This window comes from Colias philodice, chromosome 6 (genome assembly GCF_061535455.1).
Source record: "Colias philodice isolate Cphi_HAF_F1 chromosome 6, ilColPhil1 Martin Lab GWU primary, whole genome shotgun sequence".
NCBI lineage: Eukaryota > Metazoa > Arthropoda > Insecta > Lepidoptera > Pieridae > Colias > Colias philodice.
In genome coordinates, this window is record NC_143091.1 from 5,226,638 (window position 1) to 5,238,835 (window position 12,198).

At 37.1% G+C, this 12,198-nt stretch overlaps 1 protein-coding gene across 1 annotated transcript in view; it reads left to right on the forward strand.

Moving 5' to 3' along the window:
• Window positions 1–12,198, forward strand: part of Cand1 (Cullin-associated and neddylation-dissociated 1) — a 15,194-nt gene continuing 2,996 nt past the window's right edge. Inside the window, exons 1-20 of the mRNA XM_089696325.1 lie at window positions 1–226; window positions 320–489; window positions 578–791; window positions 900–1,034; window positions 1,138–1,295; window positions 1,395–1,557; window positions 1,688–1,861; window positions 2,047–2,155; window positions 4,527–4,660; window positions 5,230–5,390; window positions 5,925–6,127; window positions 6,828–7,015; window positions 7,160–7,288; window positions 7,376–7,507; window positions 8,105–8,276; window positions 9,632–9,780; window positions 10,433–10,593; window positions 11,169–11,367; window positions 11,637–11,756; window positions 11,843–11,980. Of these exons, the coding sequence (XP_089552451.1) occupies window positions 185–226; window positions 320–489; window positions 578–791; window positions 900–1,034; window positions 1,138–1,295; window positions 1,395–1,557; window positions 1,688–1,861; window positions 2,047–2,155; window positions 4,527–4,660; window positions 5,230–5,390; window positions 5,925–6,127; window positions 6,828–7,015; window positions 7,160–7,288; window positions 7,376–7,507; window positions 8,105–8,276; window positions 9,632–9,780; window positions 10,433–10,593; window positions 11,169–11,367; window positions 11,637–11,756; window positions 11,843–11,980 (3,051 nt within the window). The 5' untranslated portion in view covers window positions 1–184. The remainder of the gene's footprint in view (window positions 227–319; window positions 490–577; window positions 792–899; window positions 1,035–1,137; window positions 1,296–1,394; window positions 1,558–1,687; window positions 1,862–2,046; window positions 2,156–4,526; window positions 4,661–5,229; window positions 5,391–5,924; window positions 6,128–6,827; window positions 7,016–7,159; window positions 7,289–7,375; window positions 7,508–8,104; window positions 8,277–9,631; window positions 9,781–10,432; window positions 10,594–11,168; window positions 11,368–11,636; window positions 11,757–11,842; window positions 11,981–12,198) is intronic.

A 12,198-nucleotide genomic window follows, 5' to 3' on the forward strand; every position in this document is an offset into this window, starting at 1 on the left:
TTAAATCACTATGACAGGAACAATCATCTATCAATCGGTGCATTATTTTTCGATCTTTTCAGTGGATTAAATTAGATTTTCTGTCAGTTTGTTCACAATTTATGACTATAAAAAAGAAAATTTAAGATCTTATGAATTCATAACGTTCGCTGTTTTGGAAAAACGAAAACTATAACCGATCAAAATGGCTAGTGTTTCCTATCAAATAGCAAATCTTCTGGAGAAGGTAACCGGTGCATTCATTTTCCAATTATAACTACGTTTCTTCATTGTTATAAGCATTTACAGTGTTTTAATTTCATTTTATCTATCATTACAGATGACTTCTAATGATAAGGACTTTCGATTTATGGCTACAAATGATTTGATGACTGAGTTGCAAAAAGATAGCATCAAACTTGACGATGATTCTGAAAGAAAAGTTGTAAAAATGTTACTTCGTTTACTCGAAGACAAGAACGGGGAGGTTCAAAATTTGGCTGTAAAGTGGTATGTTTTCCCTTATTTTTACTATAACACACAGTACAGAAGGTGCTTAGTTTATTTAGGCTAACAACTTTTTTACTCATTTTCACAGTCTCGGACCATTAGTAAACAAAGTCAAGGAATATCAAGTCGAGGGTATAGTGGAAACCCTTTGTGCCAATATGTTGTCAGATACAGAGCAACTTCGTGATATAAGTAGCATTGGCCTAAAAACTGTAATATCAGAATTACCTTTGGGATCCAACACTTTAGCAGCAAATGTCTGTAAAAAAATAACTGGTAGACTGAGCAGTGCTATTGAGAAGGTAAATGGACATTATAACCAAAACATTTCTATGTTACTTGTATAGTTATAAATTATTATTTATAGACTAGGGTACCATTTAGAAATAATTTATCTGCTTATTTTACAGCAAGAGGATGTGTCTGTACAATTGGAAGCACTTGATATCTTGGCTGATCTACTTAGTAGATTTGGAGGGCTCTTAATTTCGTTTCACCCCATGCTTTTAAATTCTTTACTTCCACAACTTGCTTCACCTCGTCAGGTATGTAGTGGCAATTAAATTATATAATTTAAATTGTGAATGCAATCTTAAACATGTACCTTATCTAACTTGTATGAAATCAATACTTATAATATTTTTCCAGGCTGTCCGCAAGCGAACTATTGTAGCATTATCCCATTTAGTTATGTCTTGTAATGCTACATTATATAACAAACTCATTGATCATCTTTTGGAGGGCTTAAGTACTTCTACATCAGCTAGCGTAAGCCGTACACATATACAATGTATTGCTTCCATTTGGTAAGAAATTATGAGTTGAACAAAATTGTACTATTTATTATTTTAAATTTCACATAATAGTTTCATTGAAAATTAATTCATTGATGGTTTTATTTTAAGTCGTCAAGCTGGCCACAGATTTGGTGAACAGTTATGGAGAGTAGCACCTCAGGTTCTAGAACATTCCACTGATTCTGATGAAGAATTGAGGGAGCACTGTTTGCAAGCCCTTGAAGCTATCGTACTTAAATGTCCCAAAGAGGTTCAACCTCACATACCTACTGTAAGTGTTCTTTTGTAATTGAACAAAATATGACGAGACCTTGTATTTAATTAAAATCACACTGAAATCTTTGTAGCTTTTTGGCATACAAACATAACCTAAATAGTAAATAATTTTATATATATTTCAGATTATTGATTTGTGCTTAAAAATGATAACATATGATCCAAATTATAACTATGAAGATGAGGAAGAAGGAGGTGGCGGGGAGGACGAAGAAATGGAGGAAGAATCTTTTGAACCAGATGCGGACCCTGAATCTGACTCTGAAGAATATTCAGATGATGATGATATGTCTTGGAAGGTATGATCATTGCATTTTGTAGTGTATTTATTGACGTCAACTCATAAATTCTTTCACTTTTTTCCATTTTCAATCTTATTCAAAACAAGTCATGCATGTACCCAATCATCATTCAATTTTTTATAATTATATAATTTTATTTTAAGATTATTATTTTGTTTAAAACAACATTCTCTTTTGTACAGGTGAGAAGAGCTGCAGCAAAATGCCTTGAGTCTGTGATTTCAACTCGGCATGAGCTGTTAGCAGAAATGTACATTACAGTTTCACCAGCATTGATAGCCAGGTTCAAAGGTAAGATTTAATCTTCAATTAAAACACAAGAGAATATACTAAAAATAGTAAAAATTACAATTGTTGTTTAGACTAATTAATTATTTATTAGATAAGAACATGTAACTTTGATACTATATGGTCTAAGATCCGAACATAAGGCGAAATTCAACGGCGTGATAATAGAATGAGACCAATTTTATAATTAATTTAGTCTATTAAAAAATGTATTAAAAATGGGTTGACTGGGAAAATCCTGGACAGGACATTTTTAATGAATTTAAAAAAAAACATTTTTTTTAATTAATTGCAGTATCAAGATAATAAAAAAAAAATATATAATAGACTTAAAGTATGAAACCTACAGAATGTGCAGTCATAGTCGTTTTCTAATATTTACCGGGACAAACGGCTAGGTTGGCAGGTATAAACAGGTATGTCGGTACCAGTTACTTTCACTTGATAAGATGATGAAAAAATAAATTATGTCAGCACTGTTTTATTACAAAATTGTTTTATTATCTCGAAACTGCAATTAATCTTCTTATATATGTCGGCGCAACGACGATAAACGACTACCCTCAAACTACTAAATAATTATAACTAGCTAAAGTTTACTTTGATCTTTTTAAATAAGTGGTTGATTCATTAATCAACCACTAATGAAATAATTAAATTAACGAAATAATTAATGTTTGTTAAAAATGATAAAAATTCATTGTAAAAATTCGAGTGGCAACACTCAAACTAATTCTTGTGAGTCATGGTTCGCTTTAAATACGAGCGCCCGACGGCACAGAGCACATTCACACGCCGGCCGTTGGAGCGTTCGGAGCTCTCTCTATAATTTCCACGTAGTTTAAAAAGGCATTAAAATACCCACGGGCGTTCTACTTCGAGTATGAGCGTCTGCTCTGATGATGTTGACGTCAGAATTGCTGACGTCACTCTTTTTAAAAATAGCCTTTGGGCCCTTCTCCCGTCATCAGAAGTGGGATAGAATTCAAGCTCTCTATTTTTAAATGTTAACGTTTACGTAGTTTTGTAACGGCATACTGGCGTTTGTGTTTTTTCGTGCGTTGTGTAAAGTAAAAGTTTGTTACGTGGATTATTGTAACGGGAGTGTAGTTCATCGAAGGAATTGTGTGTGTTATCTGAGCTGCGCCTCTCTTTGTGATAAGCATAAATCTACGAGAACCTCCGAGAAATCTACGAGAACCTTCGAGAATCTGCCTATATCACAAATGAGTAGGTGTTGATCACATGATACGCGAACGGACTGTCTCTGTCATGTGGAGTGTTCAGTATTCTGAAAGGTCAGTGTGGCCGAGGCAGTGTGTTTCTGAAATCCCGAGATGAACTACCGTAGTGTTGTAATACGAGAAAAGGCGTACGAGGACGTACGATTGTCAGTATGGCCGTGTTAGACTTAAAATCTACGAGAACCTCCGAGAAATCTACGAGAACCTTCGAGACTCTCCGAGACTCTCCGAGAACCGACACAAAACACGCCAAGATTATAACTTGACATTGTTACAGACTTTTACAACGAGGCTGGTGCAGAGCGCGCACCGCCTGTCAGTATGGCCGTGTCGGCGCAACGACGATAAACGACTACCCTCAAACTACTAAATAATTATAACTAGCTAAAGTTTACTTTGATCTTTTTAAATAAGTGGTTGATTCATTAATCAACCACTAATGAAATAATTAAATTAACGAAATAATTAATGTTTGTTAAAAATGATAAAAATTCATTGTAAAAATTCGAGTGGCAACACTCAAACTAATTCTTGTGAGTCATGGTTCGCTTTAAATACGAGCGCCCGACGGCACAGAGCACATTCACACGCCGGCCGTTGGAGCGTTCGGAGCTCTCTCTATAATTTCCACGTAGTTTAAAAAGGCATTAAAATACCCACGGGCGTTCTACTTCGAGTATGAGCGTCTGCTCTGATGATGTTGACGTCAGAATTGCTGACGTCACTCTTTTTAAAAATAGCCTTTGGGCCCTTCTCCCGTCATATATAAAAATGATTCGCAAAATGTGTTGGTAAGCGCATAACTCGAGAACGGCTGAACCGATTTCGATAATTCTTTTTTTATTATATTCCTTGAAGTACGAGGATGGTTTTTATGTAGAGAAAACTTAAATATGTACCACGGGCGAAGCCGGGGCGGACCGCTAGTAAAAAATAAAAATAAATAAAAAAAATTTAATTCATTAAAAATGTCCTGTCCAGGATTTTCCCAGTCAACCCATTTTTAATACATTTTTTAATAGACTAAATTAATTATAAAATTGGTCTCATTCTATTATCACGCCGTTGAATTTCGCCTTATGTTCGGATCTTAGACCAATAGTAATATTATGTATTTATTTATATTAAAGAGCGCGAAGAAAATGTAAAGTGCGACATTTTGAGTGCGTATACGGCGTTACTTAGAGCAACGCGTCCGCCTCCCGCTCTACAGATGACTATCGCGCCCACTGACAACTCTCCACAAGCATTGCTTATTCAAAGGGTAAGTTATTAATTGTCACAAAAAAATTATTATGAAAGTACACAGGTATACCTTTTGTAACACAGGCATAATGTAGCTTTTTCAAAGGTGAAAATATTTCTAGTTATAAAAATTCTAACCTTTCTTCTTGTGATCATTTATGTGTTGATTTTGATTGTTTGAGGAATAATATTTTTAATAGATTTTTTCATTCCAATTTGAATTAATGAATTTAATAGCTTATTTTGATACGAAAAATATTCGTAATTTTTACGAATAAAATTACGAATATTTTTTAGAATGAATTTTGAATCACTTTATTATATTCGAAAAATATACATTTAATTTATTTTTTAAAGTGAAACTTTTATTACATCGTCTCAAACTTTTTGGTCTGTGTAGCGCATGTCGCGTGTATCGCGGCTGCCGAGTAGGTATACCTACTCGGCAGCCGACCGTCACGCGACATGCGCTACACAAAGCAGTGTTCGGAACCGTTCGAACAGTTTCACTTTTACCGTGGTTTCATAAAACCACACATTTTTTCTTGGTTATAAGTAAAAGGCCATTTATGAAAATGTTGGGCACAGGTGCCAAGTATAGTCCGCGGCGCGTTACGCGTGATCCGCGGGCGGAGCGTGCGCGCCCGTGGTGCGGCGCTGGCTCTACTGCGCGAGCTGCTGGCGGCCGCGCCCGGTTGCCTCACAGACCACGCCGCTAGGGTGATACGCGCACTTACACCGCCCCTCATGTGAGTACTTGTCTATGGTGATTGTGTTTATAATTTGCATGTTAGGCAAATATTGAAACTTATGTGTAACATAATAGTCTTTTTACCCTACAACATTGTTTTTCTGTTTTATAAAAAAATATTTTTAACAAACATTTTATACAAGTTTTACAGTGAATTAGTATTCGATAGTGACTGATAACGTCATGATTTTGTAATGCCTGAACACAAAGATGTGTCTCACTCGGTTTTTTGGCTCTTTTGTGTTTTATTGTAGACTAGTGGTCCGTCCCAGCTTCGCCCGTGGTACATATTTCGCAATAAAAGGTAGCCTATGTCCTTTCTCGGGTATCAAAATATCTCCATAATTTCACATGCAAATTGGTTCAGTAGTTTAGGCGTGATTGAGTAACAGACAGACAGAGTTACTTTCGCATTTATAATATTAGTAAGGATGTTCTGTCTACATATTATAATATTTTATTATTAATCCTAAATGGTCACTATTAGCACACCTAAACAGTAACATTAGTTAATAAATAGCACGGTACACAGGGACAAAGGCACCGCATCCTCAATGAAGATCGAGACGCTAGTGTTCGTGTGGTGGCTGGTGCGCGGCGGCGCGGCGGGGCTGCGCGCGCACGTGGCGGCGCTGCTGCCGGCCGTGCTGGCGTGCGTGCCCGACCCCTTCTACAAGGTCACCGCGGAGGCGCTGCGCGTGCTGCAGGCGCTCGTTAAGATCATGCGCCCATTGGGTACGTTGTTTATCCATGATTTTTCATGTTTGTAGTATGAATATGGTCTCTCATATCTACTACTTTACCTGAAGTCTAAACTATTCCATGATTTTTCATGTTTGTAGTATTTAGGTATTTAGGTCTTAGGTTTGTAGTATGAATATGGTCTCTCATATCTACTACTTTACCTGAAGTCTAAACTATTCCATGATTTTTCATGTTTGTAGTATTTAGGTATTTAGGTCTTAGGTTTGTAGTATGAATATGGTCTCTCATATCTACTACTTTACCTGAAGTCTAAACTATTCCATGATTTTTCATGTTTGTAGTATTTAGGTCTCTCATATCTACTACTTTACCTAAAGTATAAACTATTTCAACTTTAATAATATGTCAATAATATGTCAATGAACAGGGTAGCTATAATTAGGCAATATAAATATCATAAATTACTCGTTAGTATCGAATATAAGGTAAAAATAGCTTTTTGTTTCTGTTGCGACCCCTTCCAAGTGTTAGTGTTTCTTACTTTCGCTATATATACATAATATGATAATTAGACCAACCCACATACTTAAGGGATTTCATCTATATTGTGCAATTAATTATTATCATACAATCTTGAACTAGTTTCAACGAATATTTAATTTTACACCTTCATCTCCTTTTCGTGTACTCTCATAACAGTTTATAAATATTTATGTATTCATCTATACAGATAACATCGAAAACATCGATGGGGACGTACAAGTAGAGCCGCCACCGGCAGAGTTCCAGCAGTTCATCCCGGCGATGTACGAATGTACGCTCGTGAGGCTGCGCGCTACGGACATGGACCAAGAAGTGAAGGAACGGGCGATCGCCACTTGCGGACAGCTTATATGCCACTTTGGTGACTATTTACAGGTACATAGAGAATAAAATTGTATGCATTTTAAAAGATCAATAAAAAATTGCAGCCAGAATTTGAAAATTCACAGATTTAAGTAACTGAATTCTTGCAATATCATCTGACTTCTTGAATCTTATATGCTGCTTTTATTGTTACAGAATGAACTGCCTGTATGTTTGCCAATATTTTTGGAGAGATTACGCAATGAAATCACACGACTTACAACAGTCAAAGCATTGACTAAAATTGCGTCGTCGCCTCTTCGTATCGATCTGAGACCCATATTGGTATGTATTGTGATCTTTTCCGTTATTTCTTTAAAGCTTTGTAATTTTCAAACGTAGGATTTATTAACTATGTTTTGATTGTTGCAGTCAGATGCGGTGCCTATTCTGGGATCGTTTTTGCGAAAAAATCAACGGGCGTTAAAACTTTCCACATTGGTGCTACTCGACACCTTAGTGCAAAACTACAGCAACGCTATTAGTATAGAATTGTTGAGCAAGGTAAAGTATTTCATCATACAAATAATAAGTTTCAAGCAAAATATCAATATTTGATTGAATACTTAATTTTCAACAAATAAATAAATAAGAAATATCTTCAATACTCAATCATACATCATTCGGACAGAATAATCTTATCAAATAGCAGACGTTCTTTTTAAGTTTGTATGTGGAAATTAGGTTCAAAGTCGCTTATTAGAAAACTGCCTAATAAACACGTAGGCAGAGTTTTGCTTCGGAAAATTTTGGAGCGTGATTGAGAGACTAGTTGTCAATGTTTGTAATATTTATCATCATTGGCCTATATAATATGTTCACACTGTAGGGACACGCGTTTCCCATAAGGATTATATTATAAGCTTTGTTTCTACTTATCATTAAATATACATTATATGACATTCACATCAGTCTATCAGACAGACATCAGTTTATTTCCATTAATCGTTAGGTGGCGTCTTAAGGTTAAAAGTCTTAAGGTTAAAAGCCTATTTTGCGCCAAGGTTCCCTATCTAGGGCCATACGCAGCCAGCTTCTCCCTGCTACCCTTAAGGGATATAACATAATATTTAAAGCGTGTATTACCGTGGTGTGCACCAGGTGCTAACAGAAGTGCCGGCGCTGGTGTGCGAGGCGGACCTGCACTGCGCGCAGACGGCGCTGACGCTGGTGGCGCGCGTGTGCCGGCGCTGCCCGGCCGCGCTCACGCACGACGCGCGCGCCGCGCTCACGCCCAACATACTGGCGCTGGCCAACTCGCCGCTGCTGCAAGGTGGATCATACTTAATACTATGAAATACTATGCTCCTCGCGCTGCCGATATTCGCCGCGACATTGCCCTCTCTGCCCACACACTGCTCTACTCGCGATGCTCCACACTTGTCATTTGCCTTGTCTCACACAATGGACGTTGAAACGATGGCAGCGTGCGCGCTATGCATTTTTACTATAGCTAATTATATTAATGTATCTAGTAAAAATATACATCGTCGTCGTCGTCCTCAAACATAAAAAACATTAACACTTTTTCATTTGACCATTCCATTCTTGGCGACGACATAATTTCCAATTTTGCATACGTTTGCATCTTGCGCGAGCGCTCGATGCGGACTGCGATCGCGCGAGTATGTGGCCAGACACTCGCACTCGTATTGCCGGTCCTTTGACTCGCGCGCAAAAACCGACAAAATAGGGAGCAGTGAGCAGGACGATGAGCACGAGGAGTGGCATGACTAGTAACGTGGCCACACTATGTCTCTGCCTACTTTCTTCGTTACTTCCCATACCACTCGTCGAGTGTGTGGCCGGCGTATTAGAATACTAGATAATTGATTTATTAATTCTTCTTTAAATATGTACCAAAGAAAAAAAAGACAATAATTTGATACAAAATGATTCAGTGCTAATATCGTATAACAATACTATAAATATGTATAGTTAAAAAATAGAGCGTGCGTGCCGAGCACTCGTATCAGAAGTGAAAGTTCTTTAACAAGATTCAAAGACACTTAAATCGGAAGATATAAATATAGACTTTAAAGTCGGAATTGCCATGACGCGACCTTGAAATTTTACTCTCAACGCGCCTTAAGAAGTTTCACTTCAAAAGCTCAAGCTGGTTGTTGTATGAGTGATTTTACTGTCAGTGCTTTTAAACTCAAAGTCATATTTGCAAGATCGCAACCAGAGTCAATACATTATCTAAATAATTAATAAGTTATGATGAACTGTAATAAAGCATATTGAAAAGAATATTTAATTAATATACTTTCTATAATAAAATGAATATATATTCTTAGGGATTTTAAATTCAACCTAGAAAGGTTTTATTCCTTACAAAATGATTTTATATGTCTACCTTCAACAATAAAATAATAATCGACTAAAATAATAATTAACACGACTAAACACAACCAAAACGACCGTTACGTCCAAGAGCCAAATGCCAAGTGTCAAATCCGCTGTTCAACTCATTTTTATAACCACCCTCTCGGTTTGGGTTGCCAGTTGGGGATTTGTTTCTAACAATATACTTAATTTTATTCGGAAATAATAAATGGAAATTATAACTTGAATATTTTAATTTTATATCCTATAAAACAAATAGTACAAATTATTAAATTCTAGGTGGTGCGTTAAAGGCAATGGTGGGTGTGTTGTCTGCGCTTGTGGAAGCGGACGTAGCGGGATGCTCTCGTAGGGAGTTACTTGCGCTGTTAGTGGCCCCTGTACACCGTCCCACTGAACATAACGCTACTGCACATCATATTAAACAGGTAACTTTTGTCAGTAGATTGCGAATCACCTTAGCATACTTTAATAACTCAGGCCCCGGAATCACAGAGACGATAGAAAATCTATTGTGTCGTGGACCGATCGGGCCGTTCGGGCTCAATGGGTTAATATTATATTTTCTGAGGATGTAAAGGTCAAGATTTGTATTAAGTTGTGATTCAACAACACAAGTCACAGCGTTTCAGCATTTTTATAATTATTTCAACAATGCTGAAACTTGAAAAATTACAGACTGTTTTTTTATTCATAAAATAAGTATTCTTCGAATTTTTGGGCTATTTCAATAATGTGAAATAATAATATGGTTGTAATAAATTTAAATTCTATACAATAGGAAAGTTTATATTATTTACCTATACATCTCATTCTTAAAATATTTTTTTTAAAGTGAAACTTTTATTACATCGTCTCAAACTTTTTGGTCTGTGAAGCGCATGTCGCGTGACGGTCGGCTGCCGAGTAGGTATAAAGCAGTGTTCGGAACCGTACGATAATTATCGTGCAAATACGATAATTTTGTGCCTAAGTTTCACTTTTACCGTGGTTTCATAAAACCACACAACATTTTTTGAATTGAATTAAGTAAGTAACAAAATGTTCATGTCTATTATTATTACACATGTGTGTCTGCAGTCGTACCACTCGCTGGCGAAGTGCGTGGCGGCGGTGGTGGTGGGCGGCTCTGGCGAGGCGCTGCACACCACGCGCGCCTTCCTGCGCGACGCGGCCGACCCGCCCGCCGACACCGTGCACATGTTCGCGCTGCTCGCCATCGCCGAGATCGGCAGGCATCTGTACGTGCTTGTATACGATTATACCATATCATCATCATCATCATCATTATCATTTTCAGCCTACATTTGTCCACTGCTGGACATAGGCCTCAGTCATGGCAGGCCACTGAGCCCCGTCGTTTGCTCGTTGTCGCCAGTTATGCCCAGCAACCCTGCGGATGTCGTCACTCCACCGTGTAGCAGGGCGTCCTACGCTACGTTTGCCGTGTTTTATACCATATAACTATACTTATTTACTTTATTGAAGTGAAACTTCATTATCGGGGTTGGAAAAAATTTTGTGTAACAATTTTTCCGTTACGCGCCATCTTTTTCTTATCCCTACCATGCCTGATTCGACGTATTTCTGTAAAGTTGCATATAGTAAATTATGAATAATAAGGTCATGAAGAAGTTTCACTTCTTACGTGTGTACATTAGTACACGCACATATTTTTTAAACTCGCGTCAGGACACGTGACCTGATCGAAAAAACGTAAGACGGATGGATATCAAACATGCTGAACGTTAATAATCAAGTTTTCACTTCTGCCGGCATTCCCGGAGTGCAACCCGTCTTTTTTTTATTTCAACAGGGATCTAAGCTCCATACCGAATCTGAAGGAAGTATTGCTCAACTCGTTCACACCATCGTCCGAAGAGGTGAAGTCAGCCGCGAGCTACGCGCTAGGTTCAGTAGCGGTGGGCAATTTGCCTGAATTCCTGCCTTTCATACTGGGAGAGATTGAGGCGCAACCCAAGAGGCAGTATCTGCTGTTACACTCGCTTAGAGAAGTATGTACTTACCTGTTTTATTATATTGGCAATAAATAAATCCCTGATATTTTTTGTAACCTTGTCTAATTTGTAATTTTTTCTTCATTTCAAATGAAATCATAAGCCAGATAAAAATTTACTTAGGAAATAATAAATAATTAAAATTATATTGCAATTTTTTTAATACACACGCAGATGCGTAATGTACAAGAACTATCTGAATAATCAATTAACAAAAGAATTAATATAGTGTGTCGAGACGTAATTATTATTTTATTTTATCTCAGATAATAGCTTGTGAATCAACAACGCCCGAAGGAGTTGAGGCCTTAAGGCCTTTCATACCAGAAATCTGGGTACAGTTATCAAAGCACTGCCAATGCGCGGAGGAAGGGTCTCGGAATGTAGTAAGTAAATTTTCTTACCTGTTTTACGACATAATATTTACTATCTTGTCGAAAAGAATGCTAAAATTAACTTTGTTTTTCTTTAGGTTGCAGAATGTTTAGGAAAATTATGTTTATTGGAGCCACAAGACTTGTTGCCTCATCTCAAGGAGTTCCTAAAGTCGCCAGAGCCGCTCACCAGGACAACTGCTGTTACTGCCGTTAAGTTTACAATTTCAGATCAGGTTAGTGAAAGCAATCGGTTCTTCCTTTGTATCTTTTGCTTCCCGCTGTTGTATCAATATGTACTTTGTCAAAAAAGTATTCGATAATTACTAATTATGTACTTTCATGTGCAAAAATGTATTAAAATATGATACATTTTGTGAAGAAAATACATTTATTTTACTTTCGCTCTCATCACATCACAAAGATATGCGTGTTACTCAAATTAACATGTTTG